This window comes from Hyaena hyaena, unplaced genomic scaffold, assembly GCF_003009895.1.
Source record: "Hyaena hyaena isolate Hyena2069 unplaced genomic scaffold, ASM300989v1 scaffold_19, whole genome shotgun sequence".
Lineage (NCBI taxonomy): Eukaryota > Metazoa > Chordata > Mammalia > Carnivora > Hyaenidae > Hyaena > Hyaena hyaena.
The window spans coordinates 5,577,561-5,602,448 of NW_024080651.1; the positions used below are offsets into that span (position 1 = coordinate 5,577,561).

The following is a 24,888-nucleotide window of genomic DNA, read 5'->3' on the forward strand; positions in this document are numbered from 1 at the left end:
AGCCTGGAGCTCAAACTCAACAACCCTGAGATCAAGAGTTGCGTGCTTTACTGACTGAGCCAGCCAGGCACCCCTTTTCTGATCTTTCTTATAGCACAGATAAGGAGACTCACTGTCCTGTGCCATTACTTAGAATGCTTTAACTGTATTTAACAGCAAACACTAACTTAACCATCTAAAGTGGAAGGAAACTTGGTCTCTCACGTAAGTTGTCCGGAGCTCAGATGGGCTCATGGCAGCTCTAATGCCATTGAAGATCCATTTTTTTTTTGATCAGTCTACTCTGTCCACTGCAGTTTGGCTTTGCTGAGCAGCTAGCTCCCTTTATAATCATAGAATGTGATTTACATCGATACTTTACATCAGCATCCAGAAGATACTAAGGGGCTGGTTTTTATCTCTTTGGGAAACTATTTCCCAGAAACTGCCCAATTTGTTTTGTGTCTTAAGGCCTAAATTGGGTCACATGTCTTTTTTTTTTTAATGTTTATTTTTAAGAGAGAGACAGTGCAGGTAGGAGAGGGGCAGAGAGAGAGGGAGACAGAATCTGAATGAAGTAGCTCCAGGCTCTGAGCTGTCAACAACAGAGCCCAACACAGGCCTCAGACCCACAGGCTGTGAGATCATGATGTGATCATGATGAGGTCATTATGTGATGCTCAACTGACTGAGCCACCCAGGCACCCCACCTATTCTTGAATCAATTGTTGGTAAAGGAAATAGAATTATTGAAGAATCAGAGTATACAGCTTTAAGTTGTTTTCATTTCTGGAGCTTGTGCTCGTCTCTTTCATTTACAGAGAAGTCAGTGGACCTGACTTCACTTCAGTCTTAATAGAACCTGGCTTATACTCAGCTATTTTTTGAAAGAAGGGTTGGCTTTACTGCCAATTCCCCCCACCCCCACCCCAATTTCTCCTTGTTTGAACTGACTTTCTAAGTATTGGCTGCCCAGCCACTTCCTTTTAGAGGCACTATTTCCTCCTTCCTAACCACCTTCCTTAACAGTAGGTCTTCCATGAGGTTCTTTGTGGCATTCTGTTTTACACTGAGGCGGCCTTCCACATTCCTTAGCTCCTCTTAACCTNTGGTTTTAGTACAGTGACTGACAATGAAGGCTTGAACTGCCCAAGTCCACTTATTTGCAGATATTGTTCAATTTGGTACAGTACCATAAACATTTTTTCCTTCCTTATGATTTTCTTAATAACATTTCCTTTGCTCTAGCTTACTTTATTATTTTTTTTTAATGTTTTATTTATTTCTAGGAGAGAGAGAGACAGCGTGAGCAGGGGAGGGTCAGAGAGAGAGGGAGTCACAGACTGAAACAGGCTCCAGGCTCTGAGCTGGCAGTCAGCACAGAGCCCGACGCGGGGCTCAAACCCACGAACCGCGAGATCATGACCTAAGCGAAAGTAGGACGCTTAACCAGCTAAGCCACGCAGGCGCCCCTAAATTTTTTAATATTCTTAAATGTTTATTTTTGTGAGAGCACAAGCAGGAGAGGGGGACAGAGGATCAGAAGTGGGCTTTGCACAGACAGCGGTGAGCCCAATGTGGGGCACAAACTCCCAAACCATGAAGTCATGACCTGAGCCAAAGTACTGAGCCACCCAGATGCTTCTTAACCATTTTTTTTTTTTAATTGAAGTATAGTTAACACACAATATTACATTATTTTCAGGTATACAACAGTGATCCAACAAGTTTATATTGTTAGGCTATGATCATAGTTGTAGCTGTTCCCATACAGTACCATAGCCTATATTCTTTGTGCTATATTTTTTATTCCTGTGACTTTCTTAACCTTTATGTTGCACATCCTTCTAGTCCTGATTGCTTCTAAACTCCTCTCATGCCTGCTACACTTCCCAAAGTTGGTCCGTGTAAGACTTCTGTTAGCTTTGACATCACTTCCTTCTGCCTTAACCCTTTTATCAGCTCCTCGAAGACTCATTAGCTTCCTCTTTTGCTTCCATTCCCCCTGCCCCAACACTAACAGTTTCGAAATCTGTATGTCTGCTTTCTGCTGTGCTAGCGTTAGCAGTATTCTCTTATTTCCTTCTGGCTGTATTTACCAATCATTGGCTAATGGCTTTGCCCATTGCTTGGTGCCTGTGTTCATTTTGATCCCTACCAGCTTCTAGCCTGAAAAGAAGCCCTTATTGGCAGCTCCAGCTGAATTCTTCCCACCCAACTTTTACAACTCTTTTGTTCAACGCCAAGGGGGAAAGAAGTGTAAGAGGATACACAGAAACAGTAAAACAATTCAGGCATCTGTGTTCTCCCATTGTTACTTGAGACTGCTTTCCAGCTTCTACCTGTGGGCATTTGTAAGAATTCTAAACATAGGACCTATTTTTTGAAGCTAAGGAATCCCACTGAACAAATCCCATGGGGGTTTGGGGAGCAGGAGGACTAATGAAATACTTCCTAAGAAGACTGCATGCTCAGTCCACAAAACTTGGTTTTATTTAAAGGCAACCTGGTTTTCTTGTTTTCCTGAAAAAAGTAAGTCAGGGTGGGCTCCAGGTTTATAGGCAATGCCCCTAACACCAAAGACTCAGGCTGTTTTTTACCCTTGCAGTCAAAATCCAACCATCCTGGCCTTCACCTGCAAATCCAAGAACAGCCTCATTATCTGACCCTCTAGGATGAAGTAAAAGTAGCTTTGATGGCCCTAAATGGAGAAGTATTGAGAACCAGGGCAAATTAATTTGAAGATCTTGAGAAAAAAGTTACCACCTCAGATCAGTAGGACTGAAAAACTTTCAGTCAGGAAAGGGGACTCAAGACCATAGCTATAGTATTCTTGTAGAATCCTGTTCTCTAATGCTGTGCATATAGTTAAGGTGAATAATGAAAATAAATGTGAGCTGAGAAATGAGATACAAAACACAAGGAGACTGCATCAATCTTGAGGATAATTTCATATGGAAAAAGACTTGTTAACAGGTTGGATGAGAACTCTGAAGTCCTTTTTTTCTTTATAGGGGACTTTGAGCTGGAGAACAGGATGCCAATAGACTATTCACTTTTGCCCTAGTAAACGTGAATTTGTTTGGGAGAAGCTACCATATACGTGATTACCCAATAAATTGTTTTCACTAGGTCATTATTAAGATATTATTTACACATTATAATCTGGTATTAACCACAAGGCTTCCTATAGGGCCATTCCAGCCTAAGTTGTCCCATTAGGGTCTTTAAGGCCCAAAAAAGGTGGACAGTGCTTCCTCCTCCTAAATGAGATCCAAGTTCAATTCTGAGTTTTAAATGAAAATTAAGGGGCACCTACCTGGGTGGCTCAGTTAAGGGTCTGACCTCAGTTTAGGTCATGATCTTGTGGCCTGTGAGTCTGAGCCCTGTGTTGGGCTCTGTGCTGACAGTTCAGAGCCTGGAGCCTGCTTCAGATTCTGTGATTCTATGCCCCTCCCCTGCTTGCATACTCTCAAAAATAAATATTAAAAATTTTTTTATAAAAAATAAAAATTAAAACTTCAGATCATTTCCCTCAGGAAACCTACTGAACTTCATAGGTCAGCTGGTGGTAAGAAGGAATGAATTCACAAAGAAAGAAACGACAGTGCCATTCACTTCATTCACACACTTGGCATATGCAACTTTAATCAACCAAAAGAAAAAGTCCCAAATGTACAAGTGAAAAAAAATCCGAACTGTTGACACAGGCTTAACTAATACCAGCTACTTTTATGTACAGCTGTATAAGTTCAAAAAAGCTATCCTATATGTATATACAAAAGTTGTTTATACACAAGTCTGTACATAGGGTCTATACATTTATTTCCGAGGAACCCTTAGGTGCCACCTCTTGGTGAAGACACCAACACTTCATTCACATATCTTACAAAAAAAGACTATTTCCAGGACTGACAACACTGTGTATCCTGTATTCAGACCATGTAGGCTCCATTCAATTGGTTAAGATCCTTCCATCAATGCAGACCACACCAGGTGCCTGGGCTTCCCTAAAGATCTTTGCACAGAATGCTCCAAAGTAAAAGCCCATAAATCAACCCGAGATGAAGCAGAATCCTGATCAGGGTACCACTATTGGTCCAGGCATAGGTGAGCCTGCCTGCCCTGTTCATTGTCGGTATTCCAATTCATCTACACTGATGACTTTGGCAGGCATGGAGGGTAGGGGCTGCTGTAGTACATCTGAGCCAAACCACTTGGCAAGGCCCACTGGGGAGCTGCTCCTCTGGCTGGGGCGGTGCTCCAGCTGAGAGTGCACGTGAGGCAGGCCTGACCGGGTGGGCACATTCTGATGGTTTGTCTGAACGCTGACAGCTGCTGCCTGAGAACCAGAGCCTGGGGGATGAAGAACTATGGGGATAAGAATAAAGGGTTATCAGAGCATGTTGGGGGAAAGTAGTTCTATATCAGGGCTTGCCTCTCTCAAGTCCTATCCATAAAACTCCACACAGAATTCTTTACCAGTGGATTTATTCTAGGGCTTCCTTAACTCCTTTACAAAATTCCAGAAGACAGTACCTTGGGAAGCAGGGCTATTCAGAAGCCATCCACATTGAGAAGCCATCCTAAATGACACTACTACTTCCCATGACAAGCAGTCATATCACAAAAGTACTAATATTAGATGGGGAAAAGGCATCTACTGTGTGCAATCCCTGTGCTGAATCTCGGTGAGGATTCTCAGCCTCCTCTCCAAGAGGCAAAGGACAAAAAAAATGACAGCATAATCAGTTTTCCCATTGTCTTTACAGGGTCAGTAATTCCAAGTCCCATAGAAGTTGGTTCCTATTCTCTGATTATCCCCTTACCCCAATCTTGCTAGGATAAGTTTAAAGAATGAGTTGTGTTAATTCATTCCCTCCACTGGAAACTGGTGCAAAAGCTTTCAGCTCATTCAGCCCATCCGCCTAGCTCCCCTGGCCCATTCCTGAACCTACCTGAGCGCTGTAGCTGCTGTTGCATCATTGCCAGATGCAGAGGTGTCCCAGGACGAGGGTTTAGGAGAGGGTGACTAGCTGCGGGTAAAGGGTAGAAGGGTTGACCCAGGATTGGGCCAGATATTCCCTGTAAATGAGTCAGGTCCATCCCAGGAGGAAGCACACCTGTTGGACAGAGTCAAAAATAGTGGTGAGAAGTAATCTACCTGGAAATTTTCAAGCTTTGCTGATCTACAAGTTTAACAATAAACGTGCTTAAGATAGGTTCCTACGCTTTTAATGGACTAAGGAATAGATTGGATTGGACCCACTGCCTACCAGTTAGATAGAAAAATCTAGCAACATCTTTCTAGAGGTTTAAAAAAAGAACATAAAAAAAACCTCTCATAGTACAGTACTTCATTTGTCCTGGCAAATGCGGTCATGCCAGGTCAGAAACTTACCAGCTTGGAGCAAACTTGGAAGATGCTGTGGATGTACTCCCTGGGCCAGCATCCTTTGGACCAACCCTGGGTGAAGCTGGTGAGCAGGCCGAACGATTGGAACATGGGGGACAAGGGGAACTTGGTGAACAGGGCGGAGAAAAGGTGTTCCTGGAACTGGGGATGCCAAGGTGGGTGTTTTTCTCCCAGTTGCTTTAGGTCGATAATCTTGCTCTTTGGTGTAACGGTTGGTCTGAGATAGTGGGGTAGAACATGAAGACCGCTGCAACGTTGACAGTTTGGGATTTGTAGTGGGAGAAGAGTCTCGATCGGCACTGGGCACAGAGTTGGATGACATTAGGTTCTCTGTAAGGACCCAGACAGAATATTTTGGTACTGGCTTCTCCCAAACAGCTGTCTTCCCAATGATCCAATCCAGTAAATCTCATTTCTTAGGAAGTTTACAATCCTTATTTGATCCCCTTAACAAATTTAAAGAATTGTATCATAGGAACCACATGTATCTTATAAACAGGCCCAGTCAAGGTAACAGAGGTGTAGTTAGGGACAGAGCTGGAACTAGACCACAAGTTTCTAGTCTGCAAATACATTGCTAGAACAAAGTTTATTTTTCTTCTAATCTTCCCAACCAAGGATAGCAATGGGCAAGTGAACCTGGCTTATGGTCTGCTGGTCTAACTCAAGCATCTTGCTCTGCCTGCGCATATGGGTTGTGGTCTGGATCTGCATGGGAGCTAGTACTAGCCTAGATTAACATGCCTTTTTAGCCTAAGGGGAAAATCAAGTGGAAGTACAATTATGTAAATCCATCACAATGGAAATTTAAACAAATTAGACTAGTGAAGGAATCTGAGTTGCCTTTTAAGTAGGATAGATAGGATTTCTTTTTTTCCAGAAGCTTTCTCACAGGCAAAAAGCTCTCAGACTAAGACTCTAGACTTGTACAAACCTATTAGAATCTACTTCACCATGTCCTTGACAATCCCAATTGTGCAGTTCCTAAAAGCCTTACTCATATTTTTATATAGTTCTAAAAGGCTTTCCACATCTTATGCTTCACCCATTGCACAGATTTTGTAGGACACTTAGTCTCCATAGACCAGAGAGAACCCTTCAGAAGTAAAACTGGTTTTATCATATTAATTTGCGAAATGTACTAATAATTCAACTATGAAGCCTCAATAAGGATTCTAAACTAAAACTCACTCTTCCTTGTCCTAGCACTCACACAGCTATTAAATTGGTCAGAATTTCAAGTGGTTAAGCAACTGTGAAGCTGCTCCAATGCTGCTCACTGTCAGACATAGAACTGTGTATTCCAAAGCAGGGAGGGGCTTTGTGCAGAGATTTGCAAAGAATCAGGTCAGCTGGTTAGCACTCAAGCCCATGCTCTGTCACATATTCCTAGGCAGTACACCCTCAACAGCTCTGCAATACCTTCACTGGCCTTCTGAGTATCCTCTTTACTGTCACCAAGAACTGTTTTTCCAGATGCTGGCTCCTCCTTGCTTTTCTCTTTGCTCTCATACATCTTACGAATCACTGAGGTAGGGGTGAAGGAAGGAGAAAGCTGCAGAGAAAAAGAGTATTAGCACATATTCTCTAAATGCCTTTCCTAATCAAGCCAGAGTTAAGTGGTCAAACTGAAGAATCCCTGTATTAGCTGCATGTGGCAGAGGCCAACTCCAGTGTTCTAGTGTCTACCTGCTAGAGAAAAAGAAACAGGATGGGCCAAATAGGTGGTGTCCCAAGTGCACCATCCTTTGCTCACATCTCACTTTCACCAAAACATAGACTTAGCTCTAGCACAAAGGTAGTTAAAGCATAGAACTTTAACATCCTCAACCTACCTGTGTCTGTGGTGATAGGGACATGCAGCCTCTGCTTCAGCCATTTCCCCAGCCTGGGATTAGGCTGAGAAAAGAGGAAGAACATGGCCAGAAGTATCTAGCGCAAGAGCCCTGTCAGCTGGGAAAGGGTAATTCAGAGACAACCTCAGAACCCAAATTCCTCTATACTCTTAATATATCCCACCTTAACTTGGCTACCAGAAAATTCACAATTATCTTAATAGTCTCCTTAGGCCCTAGGACTCACCATTTGGGGTCTTCCCCCCCCATCTTTCCACTGCCTATTTTTACTTTGATGATTTTACTGTGCATGTGACTTTTCTCACTACCCCCAATTTTTTTTTTTTTTTTTTTACAAATAGTTTATTGTCAAGTTGGTTTCCATAGAACACCCAGCGCTCATCCCCACAAGTGCCCTCCTCCATGCCCATCTTCCCCCTTGCCCCCCACACCCATCAGTCCTCAGTTTGTTCTCAGTATTCAAGAGTCTTTCATGGTTTGCCTCTCTCCCTCTCCCCCACTATTTCCCCCCTTCTTCTCCTCCTTGGTCCTCCATTAAGTTCCTCCTAATCCTCCTATACATGCCAACATATGGTATCTGTCCTTCTCTGCCTGACTTATTTCGCTCAGCATTAACACCATCAAGGTCCATCCATGTTGCTACACATGGCCAGATTTCATTCTTTCTCATTGCCATGTAGTAGTCCATTGTATAGATAAACCACATCTTCTTGATCCATTCATCTGTTGATGGGACACTTAGGCTCTTTCCATGTTTTGGCTATTGTTGAGAGTGCTGCTATTGGGGTACATTACATTACATGGGGTACATGTGCCCCTATGCATCAGCACTCCTGTATCCCTTGGGTAAATTCCTAGCAGTGCTATTGCTGGGTCATAGGGGAGTTCTATTGTTAACTTTTGAGGAACCTCCACACTGTTTTCCAGAGGGGCTGCACCACTTTTACATTCCCACCAACAGTGCAGTAGGGTGCCTGTTTCTCCACATCCTCGCCAGCATCTAGAGTCTTCTGATTTGCTCATTTTAGCCACTTTGACTGGCATGAGGTGGTATCTCAGTGTGGTTTTGATTTGTATTTCCCTGATGAGGAGGGATGCTGAGCATCGTTTCATGTGTCTATCTGCCATCTGGATGTTCTCTTTTCACGAACCCAAAATTCTTGATGGTAGGAGACAGAGCATGAATTATGAACACAAGAACCCCTTCTAGTAATGCAAAGACCCAGCTGGGGTCCTGAAGCAAAGTAATAGTTTTTCCCTTTGTCTATCAGCTTTAACTAGGTGAGATAAAGGTCTTTGGGGGATAAAACTTACAAAAAAAAAAAAAAATGCTGATACATGAATGAGTCAGTGGTAAAACTAGATTTATCATTTAGCAAACTTGTCCTAGCCTTAATTCAGATCACTGAGACCTGAATCTGAATTTGTGAAGTCCCCACTATGTTTCACTGGACTCCCCAAGATCCAACCCCACTCACCCCATCCATCTCACCTATTTTTCACCCCTCTCGTCCTCTACTCCCCAGTCCAACTGTTCATTTGTTTGAACATACTATCATACTACATCACCTTGTATGTTTTAGCCCATACTCCTCTATCTGCTGGAACATACTTTCCCCAAAGTAAGGGCTTCACTAGAATCTTAAGAGTTAGACTGTATTCTGAAAGGGGAAGACCTAAAAAGTATGAAAGACTATTGAGTCAGTTATTCCTATGGAAGGCACTCAAGGACATTTTGGGGCACACAGTGATATAACAGTGGCACAATTGAATGGAGAAAGCCTGATATTGTTCATAAAAGCAAATGTCACTTACCATGCTTGTGATGGAGGCTGCAGGGGCAGGGGAAGAGGAATTCCCTCGGTGCACGGGTGCTGGTGACTTGGTCACTCGTTGCTGCCTGTGAACAAACCAAGTATCAATATGAACTCCAAGCTGCTCCAACTCCATATCCTAAGACCACAGAATACTTGACCAGCCTAGGACTTTAATATTCTGTTTCCTTCATCCATTTCAATTTCCCAAGCATTTATTAAGTGCCTAACATATGCAAAACAACATGCTAAGTTCTGAGAGAAGACAAAAGATTAAACATGATCCTGGGCCTTGCAGGAACTCTCTGGAACTCTCTTGTCTAGTGGGAAGACACTAACCTAGGGCAAACTAAGATATGTAGATATTAGATACCAATAAGATATAATGGGAAAATGAGGTATAGAAGGGGTGACAGAATACTCCTACTGAAGGGACCCCAGGAAGGAGCTGCATTAAATTGGGTATGACCAATGAGAAAGCTAGAAAATGGAGAACAATGATTCAGGTAGAAGGCCTTGGGAATGTAGGGTTATCCAGGGTTGGTAGATAGTTTATTTGTAGATTATGCCAGTGAGGTAGGCTAAGGAGGGCCTTCATTCTTTGGTCCAGGTTGTACTCCAGAGTAGGTAGCAATAACTGAGCAGCACAGGACCTGGCACAGAACTGATGCTTTGTAAGACACTGGTTCAAACAGAGTGCTAAGAGCTTCAGCTATTTTAAGACCCAGTGACATACAGCATTTCCCATCACTCCTGGTCCACATACACAGGATTGATCCCAGGTCTTCCAAATAAAGTTTAAAAGAACAGGCTTCCTTTTCTCCACATTTTACTCATTCTCCCTTAACTTGGGAGAAAACAGAAAACAGGTGACAAAGATGTAAACAGGCTGAGGGAAGAATAAATTATATGAGCTCACTGGCTAATGAGAGTGTCACTGCATTTCGCCTGTCAGACCTTGTACCATGAAGGCCTTAGTGATTCTGGAAGTTCCTAAACCATAAAGATGAGAATCCTTAACCCATGGTTTCTTTACAGTCTGTACCAGGTAAGCCCCACTACTGCCACAGAGAATCTGAGCATGACAAGGAAGAAACAGATCAGTAGTACTTGGAGTGCTCATGAGGAAAAACCCCAAGTCTGGTGGTTCTGCACCACCTATCATTTATTCCTTCTGATAAACATAATTGAGCACCTACTATGTGCTAGAAACTGGGGTAAGTGCTGGCGATCCAGCAATAAACCAAACAGAAAAACAAAAAATCTGTCCTCATTACATTCTTTTGTTTGTAGGGTAGAAGAGTTACTATAGGCAAAGAAATAGACAAAATATAAATAGTAACCCAGAAGGTGAGAAGTACAATAAGAAAAAATAAAGACAAGGAGAAAGGTGATGTATCTGCTGGGGACATAATTGTATACAAGGTGTTCAGGGAGGGTCTTAGAGGTTGACATTTGAGCCAAACAGCATGAAGGCTCTACTGACACAGACTTGGGTCTTCACTCTGAGTAACCTGCATTAAAAGGAAAAAAAAAAAAACACCTCTATATCTGTAAAATGCAGTTATTTACACCATCTACCTCATAGGATTGCTGCCAAGAGCAAATAAAATTCTAGATATCAAAAGTGCTTTGAAAGTCAATAAATCACGTCAATAATTTATTAAGAAACTACATTATATTACAGAAAGAAATCCAGTGATGGGTTCAGTAGACTAGTCCAGAGTTCTCCCTTTAGGCTGAGGGCTACTATATATAGGATGCATTTATGCAAGAATGCAGTACTTACTAGTCTCAATGTATTCTGAAAATGTCAACATATAAAAACAGCTGAAGACAATGAGACACTGATATGACAATTTTAAGAATGATATCAAAACATTAAGTATTTCTTAACTACCAAGTATACTGTATGGGCGGGACTTAATGTTCAGGGATAAACATTTTGGTAATAAAATTGAAGAAATGGAGCCTGCTTCAGATTCTGTCTCCCCCTCTCTCTCTGACCCTCCCCTGCTCACACTGTATGTCAGAAATAAATAAAACATTAAAAGTCCAGGCTCTGAGCTAGCTGTCAGCACAGAGCCCGACGTGGGGCTTGAACCCATGAACCGTGAGATCATGGCCTGAGCCAAAGTCAGAGGCTTAACTGACCGAGCCACCCAGGTGCCTCTTTTCTTCAGTTTTTAAAAGTTGATTTATTTTTTTAGTAATCAGTACACCCAATGTGGGGTTATAACTCACGACCCTGAGATTAAAAGTCACATGCTCCTCCCACTGAGCCAGCCAGGTGCCTCAGTACTTTTAAAGGCTGGATGGGATTACTTCTGAGGGAGGAAAGGGTATTAGTGGGAAAGGGTACAGAGGGAGCTTCTGGGTAGCTAACAAAGGATTTTGTCCTGTTTAATGCAGTTTTCTGTTTTGTTTTACAACAAAAAAAGAACAATATTGCTAGCCCTTTACCTTAACTGATGTTTGTTTTACTACTTGTTACAACTATCAGAAGGAACAGGAGGAGACTGAAGTCATTAATTATTTGTTAATAGCTTTGATCAACAAACCTGAAATCTGACCAACGAATCATGGATCAATAAACCTACAGCAAAGGAGAGTTTGGTAATTCAACAAGGAATCCGTAGGGGAGGAAGCTAGGTGGAGTTTTACTTTTCATCATCTCAGGATTATAAATAAGGCGTTATGTTAGCTAGCAACATTTGTAAAAATGAATCCTTTTTTTTTTTTTTTTTTTTTTTTAATGTTTATTTACTTCTAGGAGACAGAGAGAGAGACAGCGTGAGCAGGGGAGGGTCAGAGAGAGAGGGAGTCACAGACTGAAACAGGCTCCAGGCTCTGAGCTGGCAGTCAGCACAGAGCCTGACGCGGGGCTCAAACCCACGAACCGTGAGATCATGACTTAAGCGAAAGTCGGACGCTTAACCGACTAAGCCACCCAGGCACCCCAAAATGAATCCTTTAAATCAAGAATATAAATAAAATCATATAGGGTGAAAAAAGCCTATGTCCCTGCAGAATTCAATCATATCACTTCCTCTACTCAACAGAAGAGAGAATTCTCACCATATATTATACAATGTATCAGTATGTACCACAGAATTTTACTATGGATAATCAATTTGCTAATCTGAGGAAAACTAAGAATCCAAATCCCCACAAGGTCAGGATTAGTAATTTACCGGTTTCTGAATCCGTCTCTGGTTCTGTCCACTTGTGGTTTGCCAAAACCAGGCTGGTAGAAGTTTGCTGCCTGCACCGCAAGGTCATGTGGCAAGGCAAGCCCCTCCAAAGCTGCCTGTTGCAATTCTAGCTGGCTCATCTGCTGAGAAGAGGCAGAGGAAGATCCGAGAAAAATGAGGACAGTCAATGCACTTTCTACAGAGGTCTCTTAGAAAAATACGTTTATGCAGCAGCTTTGAGAAATTAGATAGTGCAAACCTGACTAAAGTGTGCTGCCACTCACTGAACAAGATTTTAACAAAGACTGACTTTGTTCACTAATTTTCTAGCCTTCACTGAGCTTGAATTACAGTTCAAAACCATTGCAACAATTTAATTCTCCACCCCACGGTCAACAAGGATGAAAAACAAGCAAAAAATTGAGTTAGAAAAAGTTCAGACTGACCTGGGCCGTGACAGGGCTCATGGGTTTGCGCATGCCTTGAAATGGATCTCCAAGTAGCTGCTGTGGTCCTGGCGTAAAACCTGATGAGGAAGTTGCAGATTCAGTGAATGTCAAGAGAGCACACATCCATTAGAGATACATTATCACTAATGCATGCTGCTTCTTGCTGAACACCATCTCTTGGGGAAGGATGGATTTCAGGCTGATGATGTCCCTCTTCTGTGCTCCACACTGGGCAATGTGGACCTTAATCAGAGCACTTAGTGACCCAAACTGCTGTATTCACATCTTCCCCACTAAGCTTCAGCTCTGTCCCCTCAGAGCTGAGACCTCAGAGAGAAGTGCTTTTCTACTCAGTGATCTGGCTCATTATCACAGAACCAGGTGACAACCAGAGTCCAGGGCTTTGAGGTTTACATTCTTTCCATTCTGTCTTGCTAACTGTGGAAGGAAGATTACAAAAACTTACTCTCAAGGTATGACTGGCAGGGGCTAGAGTAGCCAGCAGCCTAATGTGGTGCAAGGTAACAGGAACAATGGGATTTTGTACAATACTAACGCTAGACAACTTTCTAGAACTTCTTCTATTTACATTCTGTATTAGCCACCAGACCTCACAGTTAACTGTCTACCTACTTCATTAGGTTGGTAGAGAGCCACTACCCTGACTTCTACTCTAAAAAATTTTTTAAATGTTTTATTTATTTTTGAGAGAGAGAGAGAGACAGAGACAGTGTGAGCAGGGGAGGGTCAGAGAGAGAGAGGAGGAGGGAGATACAGAATCTGAAGACAGGCTCCAGGCTCTGAGCTAGCTGTCAGCGCAGAGCCAACGCAGGGCTTGAACCCACGAATCGTGAGACCATGACCTGAGCCAAAGTCAGATGCTTAACCGGCTGAGCCACCCAGGTGCCCCTGACTTCTACTCCATCAAGGAAAAACCTAGTAAGCCAAATTAACTAAATTAACTTTTTTGGACTGAATCCCAAAATAGGGAACAAGACTAAAGAGCTTGATCCAACTTATATAATTTTGATCAATCTTAAAGGAGAAAAAAACTATAATATGAGCATATTTATCTAGAAGGGCAGCCAGGTAAATAAACTATCTTCCAACTTTGTGCCTCACTATATCCCCCAAAAAGGCACAATAAATTCACACATTTCTTTTTAAATTCTTCAAGGATGCCCACGAAAGTGGCTTAAGGGAGAATGGACAGACATTTATGTACAGCAGCATTTACCAACTGGTGATGGTATTCTAGGACGAAGGTAGTCTGCTGAGGCTGCTCGCGTTTGAAACACCTGTGACAAGGGAGGAGAGGGTGCTCTTTGGCCCAGTAAAGATGTTGTAGGCTCCAAACTCCCCATAAGGCCACTCAGAAGATTGGAAGAAGCAGGTCTCTGAACTGATGGACCCAGAAGTTCCTAAAGGCAGGAAAAGTAATCCTTGTGAACAAGCCTATTTCTCCTAGTCAGAGGCTATGAATTATGGATTAACTTTTGGAAGCCAACGATGAATCTCCCTCATGATCCACTGAAGGAATTGGCATATGTACATGCAACACATTTCTCTCATTGTTCAGCTAGCAACATTTGCTTTAAGTTAGTGCTGCAAATATAAATTAGATACTTTAAATTTCTATAGAAATTGCAAACCTGTAAACTGGAAATCAAGAGCTTTGTCATCTCCAGCCACCTCCCCACCCCAAAATGAGATTAATAGTGACACAGAACTATGCCAGGTAGTAACACTGTATCCTCAACTGCCAGGCCACATGGATCATTCTCTGAGGCCCAAAGTTGGACCACTACACAAAACCAGTTCAGAGGTCTAGTGTTCAGGACTCTGAGGCCATGGTATAAGATGGTGAAGTACCTGCAGGATGTTCTTAGGGACAGGCTGGCCTGGAATCTCAGCAGGGGACATCAAATGGCTTTCAAGGTTTCGCTAAAAAAGTCAAAGGAAAACTGGTTTTAACCTTCTTACACACTTAACTTACAGATTAATTGGGGACCACAAAAAAGCATTTAAAACTCCCCAGGGAGTTGGTGCTAAAGCAGAATGATGTCCAAAGCACAGAAATCTAAGTTAGATCAACTTGTTCCATTTGTTCATCACACAGGTCCCAAAGATCTGGAAATGGAAATAATCTGCACATGTACATGCAAAGTCCACTCAGAGACCCTCAGATGGTCTTTTCCTCTCTGTGGTAACCCTAGTGCATTTCACAGTCTCTAACACTGTGACCCAAAGAAGGGAAAAAGAAAATGGTGAAATAGAGGAGTACTTAGTAAGAAGCAACAAGAAAGAAATTTTGATAAATTTATAAATTTTAATTTTCAAGGCAACCTTTGCTACCCATTATCTTTAAAACAAGATTTATAGACCACAGATGGTAGTTAAAAACCTAGTAAACAACATGAAAGTTTGGCCAAAATTGTTCTATTTCACAGTTTCACATTTCAGGAAATTTAAACTTTATTATTTTTAATGAGCTGTTACAAAATGGGTCTCATATACAGGGCAAAATTCAGATCCTCCACTTTTTGTGCTTGTAATGCAGCAGCAGTTATCCAACTGACATTACCTCCTGCACTTCAGGCCATCCTTTTGTCCATTTAGCTTTGCCTGCAGTGCTTTCTCTAGTACAGTTTCTTTTCCACTAGATGAAGCTGCCAAGGTCAACAGCAATGTCCTCAAGTATGACAAATAGCCCAAAGATCTTCCAAGTGCTTTATTGTTAGTTTTGGAATTGGGGCTGACTGCAGATGATTTTAATAAGAGATCGAAAGGGCAACCTTATCCTACATGACTCACTGTATTTGGAGGATAGAGGCTCTACAATTCAATTTGAAATGGAGGTTAGATAGAACCAACATGTCCTATTTTGGTGATGAAACAATACGGTTGAACCTAGACAGATGGACGCAGATCATAGTATATAGATAACACACAGCATAGTAACTGACTTGATTTTAAAATAGACCATGAATTAACAACAGGCAGATCAAGCAATATTTTGCGACAATACCTGGTGTGCTTACTACATTCCTTGTTGCTTTCTTTCCTAGGTTAGGTTGAGTTTATGTTACTTTTTGTGTAGCAGCACGAATTGTATCATCTATCCCTTTACCAGGCTCAGATATTATTTGGCCAGATATTATTTCAGAGCACTGAAATCCCAACATCAAACCAGATATCCTCATAAGGCAGGATCAACTGTGTCAATATCAAACCCTAGCATCACATCTGAAACAAAATGTTCAAAAGCATCAGGTAAACTTTTGAATCCTCCTGCTCCCACTTCTTTACTCATTCACACTAAAAGAAGGCACTTTCAAGATTTGACCCAAGCTATTTAAAAGCACCCAATCACTGAGACACAGATGAGCAAGAAAAGGATAGTTTGTGATCTTTTAATCTGGTCTTCATTTGAAAGTCTCTACCTAGCAATTCTTTGTATGGACCTAACTCTGAAGCAGTTTATGAGAAACATTCCCCTATAATTGGCATGGTGTGGTCAGATACAAAGAAATGAGTCTACCTAAGATGCTTTCTTCCAGAGGTGGTAGGTCAGTCTTGGCAGTAAGGCCAGGAACAATGCACCTCTGTTGGAATCTACTGTCAGCTGCTGGTCAGATAAAAGAAAATACCCACAGTTGACTGCACCTTCCCTTGGTACAAGGCACAATGAATCAAACAGCTCCTGATACCACGATCAACTTGTAGTTCCCAGAAAAGATGAGGTTAGAAGAAAACAAGAGGCAAAACTCAATTTAATAAATTTGCTGTAACTTAGCAACGAGAGCAAATCTATGTTTATGTTTTTATTATTCAGGTTTGCCCTGTTTTTCCCCTATCACCTTGTATCATCAAGGGACAGCAATACTGACACACAAGCCATGGCTGAGAGCCACCACTAATGTGTTATGACAAAGACCAGTATGCACTATACCCCTGCATTTGCTGGCACGCAGTTACTACATAACCAATTTCATGCCCCAGAATGTTTTTACATGTCACAGCTTTTTCTATTTAGTAAATTAACAGAACACAATGGTCTTGAAAAATGCATCTTAGATACTTTACAAATCATTCATAGCACTGCCAACTGCTCGATCAAGAAAGCAGGTAATTCCTGGTGTCTAGGAGTGATTAAAAAAGATAAAAAGAAAGATTTACTGTAAAAATATGGTGAGTTATTTTGGCTTAAGTAGCTGAATAAATAGAAAACTTTCTCTGGAGTACAATCCAAAAAGCTATTTTTACACCCTTTTTTTTTTTAAGCAATGACTTAAAGTTGTATCTGAATTTTTTTCTTTATAAACCATAAAACATACATTAACCACAAGCTGCTTTATCTAGTTAACAAATAGCACAGTGACAATTAACACAGAAAAGCATCAAGGGCCAAATGACTATTAAAGAACTTCCAACTTACTCAGAATACCGTTTTTTTTTTTTTAAAGTTCATTTATTATAGAGGGAAGTGGAACAGAAAGAAGGAAAAAGGAGAAAAGGCTTGGGTTTGTGCCAAATACTTACGCTGACTTTGGGCTGAGAAGGCAAAGTCCCACTTGCCTTCATGGTGCTCACTAGTTTGTTGAATGCAGTCATATCTCCATCTTTTTTGAGCTGTCGATTGCTGGTTACTGCATTCAGAGTCTCCTCTAAGTGTTCTGCCATGAAGGGAGTCGAATTCTTCACTTGATGGTCCACCTTCAAGCCCTTGAGCCCTGCTTCTACCTCTTCTACTGACAGCACAACTCCTGAATGCGCTAAAACATTGAGAAAATCCAGATTAAGCCAAGTAAGGGAGTATGTGGTAGGAATTCTCTTTGGCTACCATGATGGTTAAAGTGCAAATTTATTTCACAGTTGAAGTGAGGTTGTCAGAAAAGGCTGATGCCCTAAATAGACAAACTGATAACTCTTAAAATCACAGTTGCACAGTGGCAATAAGGCCATAACTATGTACTCAGTAAGAAATGGCAAAAATATAAACCTAAAATGTTATGATGCTAGAAACTGGGGAACCACAACCTTGGGGTGTTTATGCATTAAGACATGATAAGATCCTAATGTGCATCCTGCAGGAGGTCCTCTCATAATGAATCTTCTGGAGACTTGTTATCAAGGACAAGAATCCCAGATAGCCTATTATCAGCAAGATTGCTACCTTCACTATGGTTATTTTATCATTAAGGTTTTATGTTGAGGACGCATAACCTAAGAAAATGGCAGACTGGGGCAAACGTGTGAGAAGCTGCCAAGTTATGCCCAAGAGGACTACAACATTAACTGAAGTGTTATGATCAGGCTCCAGCTAATAAGGAGGATTTGGATGGAAAGTCCACTGACTACCAGATTCTCAAAGAGGTGTGACTGTTTGATAAAAAGTTTTTTGAAAAACATTAAATAGAACCCATTATCTGACTTTTGATGAAAGAGCAGTATGTTAGAACCAACTGCCTGAGATCCACACTTTTTCAAACACCTAAAGCAGATTCTAATAAACACTTACAGCTCTCCTTAAGCTTTTCTTTATTTGCAGAAAGACTGGAAAGAAGAGGTTTTAAATCCACTTTGGCTTTCTGTAGCATTTCTAAAATATCCACTTTATTTTCAGCATGGTCTTCCAGTGGGATAGGAGCAAAATAATTTCCCGAGTTCTGTCCAGGAGAGAGGATGGCTTGTTCCAGACCTAATATTGCAAGTAAGTACATTCATAATCAATTGGTCCCAATTAAGCATAGAAATAGATCTTCAACAGTATTAAAAGGGTGCGAACTGAAGTGGTTTTTTAAGTATCCAGAGAGCCTTTAACCCTAATGGACCCTAACTAATGAAGACAGAATGAACTATGTCAGAGAAAGCTCCAATCAACATTCAAGGTCAGAATCTGAAGCCATTTTACCTGCTAGTCTCTCCAGTTCTTCATGTGGTGTTGACCCGAGACTGCTGGATCGGCTTCCTGATCGGCTCGGGTTAGAGAACCACCTACTGAACCGACTGGCAGAGACTGACCCTTCTCCCAAAACATCTTCTATCATCTAAAGGGAAAGACAAAAGGAGCTAAGATAATGGTTTCTAGGTGAAAAGGACAACAAGGTTCAAATATTAAGAAAAGGTCACTTACTTTGAAATTTCCTTTGATGCTGCTGACCTGAAGGTAAGCACTCTCAGAAATTACGATTTTCAACATCTTTTTCTTCCCCTCCAAGGTCATTTCCGAGTAACCCAAACATGGGCATTACTGACCATGTACTTTCTAAGCATATAACGAAAAACCTCTGTGCCACAGAATGTGTTTTGGATTTCTATCCTTTGCCTCATTAGAAACTCCATGAACTACTTAATGTTCTCAGAGGACATAGTTTCAAAATCAAAATCACCTAGTAAAGCATTCCATTGCCAAGCTGATGAGTGGCCTTCAACTAAATGTTACGTATAGAGAGAGGATGAGAGAGAGCCCTTGCTTCAAACTTCAACTTTCTCAAGGCTGTAATAAACATCATAAAATTCAATAGTGACAATTTTAGAAGCCAAAAGATAAAAAGTAGAGCTCACAGAGATCATAAGTGCAGTCAAAGTTTATTATGTGTCAAGATGTGAAAAACTTTTAACTGTTCTCTAATATTGGTTTAATTTTATTATTTTTTTAATGTTTATTTTTGAGAGAGCGAGCACAGACAGGGGAGGGGCAGAGAGAGGGAGAGACAAAATCCAAAGCAGGCTCCAGGCTCTGAGATGCCAGCGCAGAGTCTGACGCAGGGCTTGAACTCACAAACTGTGAGATCATGACCTGAGCTGAATTTGGAAGCTTAACCGACTGAGCCAACCAGGTGCCCCTATCTGTTCAAATTTAATAGGGAGTTTGCAGGTGTTTTTCTTTTAAACCCAATCTCAACAGTTTTCAGTTTAGTAAGAATAATTACATGATGCACTATGAGAAGAAATAATTTCTCAACACTATTTCATAATAATTTCCGTGATCAATCCTTCTTAAAAACTATACTCAAACATTAAAAGCTGAGTATTTTAATTCTACTTTATCATAAATCCAGTTAAATACTCAAATTGATCTTTTTTTTTTTTTTTAATGTTTTACTTATTTCTAGGAGAGAGAGAGAGACAGCGGGAGCAGGGGAGGGTCAGAGAGAGAGGGAGTCAAAGACTGAAACAGGCTCCAGGCTCTGAGCTGGCAGTCAGCACAGAACCCAACGCGGGGCTCGAACCCACGAACCGCGAGATCATGACCTAAGTGAAAGTCGGACGCTTAACCGACTAAGCCACCCAGGCGCCCCTCAAATTGATCTTTATGCAGTGTTAACAATATTTAGAAAAGACAAGGTAAAGCAAATGTCAATCCAAAAAGTGAGGCACATCCTTGAAAGTAAGGCATAAACTTTCATTTCTACACCAATGATAAAGAGAAAATAGGTTTTCCCCAAAACTGGTACATGGATGGCAAAGTTAGTGACTGTTTCATCTAATGCCTGGAACCCACAATTTCCAAAGTGAAGCAACAGCAGGTTACATTCTTTTATTCTCATCTGGAAGAATTTTCTGATAATGTACCCAAACTAAGCCACACAATACTTTTCTTGAACACAAGAATGAAGAATTTTAACTCATGACATTTATTACTTGTGGCACTTCTATTTTCTGATTCAGTTTCGATCACATTTCACTTGTAAGACTTGCACACCTTAGATATTAATGCTAATTTTCAAGTGTACGTTTTTTGCAATAATTAAAATATAAGAGAAACATTATTAAAATTTTTTTCACTGTGAAAAATTGAGAATTGTATCTAAAATATAATCACGTTAGTGATAAACAGGAATTATTTTAAAACTAAATGCTGTAGCCACTAAAAATGTTATAATGTTGAAGAGAGCAATATTTTACAAATAGCAAAAATCTCTTTGCATTTTAATCCTTTTATTTCCTCTGATCATAGTGTAGAAGAAAAAAGTCAGAAGACACACAGGAGGAACATGAAAAAGAACATGAATATAATGTAACGACATTTTCTAAAATATACGACAGTAAGTGTTGAGAAAGTCATTTCCATACTTCGATCAGTGACCAACTTTGTTTCTGTTAGAGCTGCTTTATTATAGCTAAAACATAAAAAGTAGAAACAAAGTTATTCATTCAATTAATTTTTATTTATTAAGTAAGCTCCACACCCAAGGTGGGGCTGGAACTCAGGACCCTGAGATGAGAGTCATGTGCTCTACTGACTGAGCCAGCCAGGTGCCCTTGACACTAAGTTACTCTTATACACATTTATAGGAAATGCCACTTTCAAGAAAGTAAAGCATTTTAAATCCAAAAGGAATCCTGAGAGGATTCATCTAGTCAGTCATTTTTACCACATAGCAAGCAAGGATGATCTAACAGCAGTTAGATTTCCTGCACCTTGGTATAGGAAATGGAGAGCTGGACCCACTGCTCTGACTTCTTGGTTAAGACATCCTCTGTGAACATTGTCAGCCATCAGCTGGTCAAGAAAGGAGCTTACACACGTAATCTGGTAGGTTTCAACTGCTCTTTCTAGATTTTTAATAACATTTTAAAGTAACTTATGACTGTTAGTCTGGTCCTTCAAACAAAGGTCATTTGACAAGTCCTATCTTAGGATTCATATTATTCTGATTATCAGATACTGTAAAATATTTTCTTTGACAATTACTAGCTTTTATTTATTAATCCCTTTCTTTTAGTACCAGCCACTTCTATGGAAATTTCTATATTTTTGTATTTATTTCACTCTAGTTTGACTTTGGAGATTTGTAATTAATGTACTTAAGGGTATACATTTTCTTCTGAGCAAACTTCTGATCACACCACTAAAGGTTTTCTGTGTGGTGGTTCTTGTTCATCACTCTAATAAATCATTTACGATTTCCACTTTGATTTCCTTTTTCTTCATTCAACATATATAGGCACCTGTTATGTGTCAAGTACTGTAGTAACAGGTGCATCATATCTAAAATAAACTTATTTTTAATTATGTAACTGAAATTATTTGCACATGTGACCCAAAATTTCAGTTTGCATAGATTTTTATGACTTTCAACTTAAATTTTTTTTTAATGTCTATTTATTTTTGAGAGACAGAGACAGAGTACAAGCGGGGAAGGAGGAGAGGGAATGAGACAGAGAATCCAAAGCAGGCTCCAGGCTCTGAGCTGTCGGCACAGAGCCCAATGCGGGCCTTGAACCCACGAACTGCGAGATCATGACTTGAACCCAAGTTAGATGCTTAACTGACTGAGCCTTCCAGGCACCCCTATGACTTTCAACTTCTAATGTGTTGTAATGCCAGTAAATATAGCCTACAAAAATAGGTATAATTTTGTTTTTATCTATTAGTATGTACACTGGTAGAGCTTACTAAGTGCCATGTACTATTTTAAGCACTTTATATAACATTTGTCAATTGATACTCAAATCCTAATTGGTCATTTAATGAACAAATATTAGAGTTACACAGCATGATCAGTATTTATTTTTAATTGATCCCAGTTTTGCTTTAAGTGAACTTCTTTATAGAATATACACCCTAATGAGCGGCGGGGCCTTCATGAGAAACATGAAGACCTCCTTGCCTAGCAGCAACTACTGCTCAGCTTTAGCCAAATTTTGGTTGAGGGTGCCGGCCAAAATGCTTTAGAGGCAGTATACAGTTATGGTGAACTGAAAACAAAGACTCTTAACTAAAACTGCATGAATCAAAATTCAGTTTCTACCACTGACTATATGTGTGACTTTGGGCAAGTTATTTAAACCTCTGTGCCTGTTTCCTCACCTATAAAATGGAAACTGCAGTAATTAATTTCTAAGGGTGTGTGAGGATTAAATGGTTTATTGTATGTAAAGCCTACAACAGTCAACACTCTGTGCATGTTACCTATTAAAAGTTTAGTTTTGCATCCTTCCTCTGCGCAGGCACACGTGTTACGCTTCACAGGTGCTCACACGTGGAGCCATAACAGGCCTATACATTTTGACCTTTTGCTGTGAAAACTTTTTAGATTTCCATCTAAGACAGTGAAGGGGGATTAAAAAAAGTCACTAATATTCCCTCAAAAGCTAAGAATTTTACACCAAGAAAATTAAGCTCACATCTGAATGCAACCCTTCTACTTGCAGTGAGCCAAAGGACTACTACTGACTCGTTGACTGTGAGAACCAACCACACAATTACCTGAAGAGTGCTCTAGACAGTGTGTTCTTGGGCCACATGGAGGTAAGGTTAGAGACTGAAAGTAAATGCTTAAAAACTGCAGCAATTTGGCACTGCTGTGACTTCTGTACTTTATACTCGAGTACTAGTCCTTAGTGGACTAGAAATAGAACCTGGCCCCTCACCACAGAGAATTTAAGAAGTACTGCCCTAGAATTCACCTGCGGCCCCATACCTATTAATGCTAGGCAGTATCTGCTCACCTATTCTGGGTGGCCATCTATTGAGGAGTGGGGTGGCAAATGACAAAGGAGACAAGCCAATATTGCCAGTTCTGTCACGCCCAGTTCTCTCTGCTCACGTGATAATCAAAGAAGGACCCATTATAGTTAGGAAGTACAGTCATTTAATCTATGAACCACCAATTTTAAAGGACAGGTCAAATGTATTTGCTGTTGTAAATGGGACCTCTAGAACATACAGATGCTTTTGGGCAAATGTTTTTTAAAATTCTATTTCATCATGATTCTATGTACTTTCAACAACCACAAAACAACTTTGTTTCTGTGTGTATAGGCCAGAGTGCTATATTTTCTCCATTTTGTTGAGGCTATAGTAATTCCTAAATGACCGAAGGGGATAGGAGAAAAGGCAGTAGCAAGTGAGGATCTGGGATATCTTACTGATTACTGTCTACTTTGAAAGTTGAAAAAGACTGGACCTCAACAGTTTAACAGCAACACTGACAGTATTCTAAGCTGCTTTTCACTGAAGAATTTCAGAAGTATCATGCCACAAAGTTACCACCTAACAAGTCAACCTTATTCAAGGAATGCACATCAGCATGATACTAATCACCAGTTATAAAAATCCACCTCCACAGCAGGTCTTTTTAACAAAAACTTAACTACCTAAAAATAAAAGCAGACAATGTTCTTAACATCTAAAGATTTCTTAGACCAATGCTACCAGCCTAGAAAAAGAGGTAGTATCTGCTCACCTATTCTGGGTGGGTACAGAATTCTCAACTCGGTCATTTCCACTCAGACTTCCAAAACAAAGCCACAAAAACTCAAATAATATTTAGGAATAAAAGCCAAATTCCCCAAAACATCTAGGAAAACAATACTTTAAAAAGAGGTATCTGAAATACTCAGGTCAAATTTAACCATATAGTTGCTCCATCTCACTTATAAGTGTACTGCTACACTCACCGAAGCCAAGCATGGCACCTTATCAAGGTTAAAGAACTCATTAAAATCAAATTCTCCCGGGGACTGCTCAGGCAAGACGGCGTCCCTTGGCACTTCCTGATCCGCAGCAGGCTCCTGTGCCAGGATGACCTCCACCTCATCCTCTTCGGCCACTCCTCCATTGCACTCGACTATGCCTGAAAGCAAAACCAAGACAAAAACAGACTTGATCAAGTGAACCACTCTAGACTTATTCTGTGGCCTCAGCCATCATCACACGTGCAAAAGAGCCATAGATAACTTTAAAGACAGACCTCATGTCCCAAGATAGCATTTATAACAGTAAAACCATTCCCTTCCTATGGGAGCTAGGAAAAAAGCTCTAGTAACAAGCCAGAACATCAACACAATGCAGGAAGGATTATGGTCCCTCCGCCGCCCATTCTTCAAGTTTTCTGTAATGTAACAGATTCTTTTTCTAATAGGATTTTTTTTTAAAGATTGTTTTTGCAAGCCTCTTGCTGCTTAAAAATAGAAACAAATTAATTTGGCTCTGCCTTCACCCACATAATCTGCACCACTGCTTTAAGTCAGGGTTTGGCAATTTAGGTATTTCTGTGCAACCTGGCATAAGGGCAGTTTTCATTTGCCTACAGGTTGGTTGGGTTGTAGCTCATCCTTCAAGGCAAACCTCAAATGGTACCTCTTCTAGGAAGGCTGACCTGCTTACCGATTATTACCCTGCCCAGAAAAATTAATCACTGCCTTCTCTATAATCCTTGTGTTGTC

The 24,888-nt window shown here is 40.7% G+C and overlaps 1 protein-coding gene across 6 annotated transcripts in view; it reads right to left on the reverse strand.

Moving 5' to 3' along the window:
• Window positions 1-3,891: 3,891 nt before the first annotated feature.
• EIF4ENIF1 (eukaryotic translation initiation factor 4E nuclear import factor 1) overlaps window positions 3,892-24,888 on the reverse strand; it is a 44,233-nt gene continuing 23,236 nt past the window's right edge. For 4 of the 6 annotated variants that reach the window (XM_039225432.1, XM_039225421.1, XM_039225425.1 and 1 more), the window contains exons 7-19: window positions 24,121-24,296; window positions 18,623-18,758; window positions 18,230-18,409; window positions 17,251-17,483; window positions 14,581-14,652; window positions 13,946-14,129; window positions 12,706-12,785; window positions 12,260-12,402; window positions 9,067-9,151; window positions 6,818-6,950; window positions 5,381-5,725; window positions 4,938-5,102; window positions 3,892-4,350 (exon numbers count right to left, since the gene is read on the reverse strand). In XM_039225432.1, the coding sequence (XP_039081363.1) occupies window positions 4,109-4,350; window positions 4,938-5,102; window positions 5,381-5,725; window positions 6,818-6,950; window positions 9,067-9,151; window positions 12,260-12,402; window positions 12,706-12,785; window positions 13,946-14,129; window positions 14,581-14,652; window positions 17,251-17,483; window positions 18,230-18,409; window positions 18,623-18,758; window positions 24,121-24,296 (2,174 nt within the window). In that variant the 3' untranslated portion in view covers window positions 3,892-4,108. The remainder of the gene's footprint in view (window positions 4,351-4,937; window positions 5,103-5,380; window positions 5,726-6,817; window positions 6,951-9,066; window positions 9,152-12,259; window positions 12,403-12,705; window positions 12,786-13,945; window positions 14,130-14,580; window positions 14,653-17,250; window positions 17,484-18,229; window positions 18,410-18,622; window positions 18,759-24,120; window positions 24,297-24,888) is intronic. The other 2 variants (XM_039225415.1, XM_039225440.1) reach the window with 2 other exon arrangements.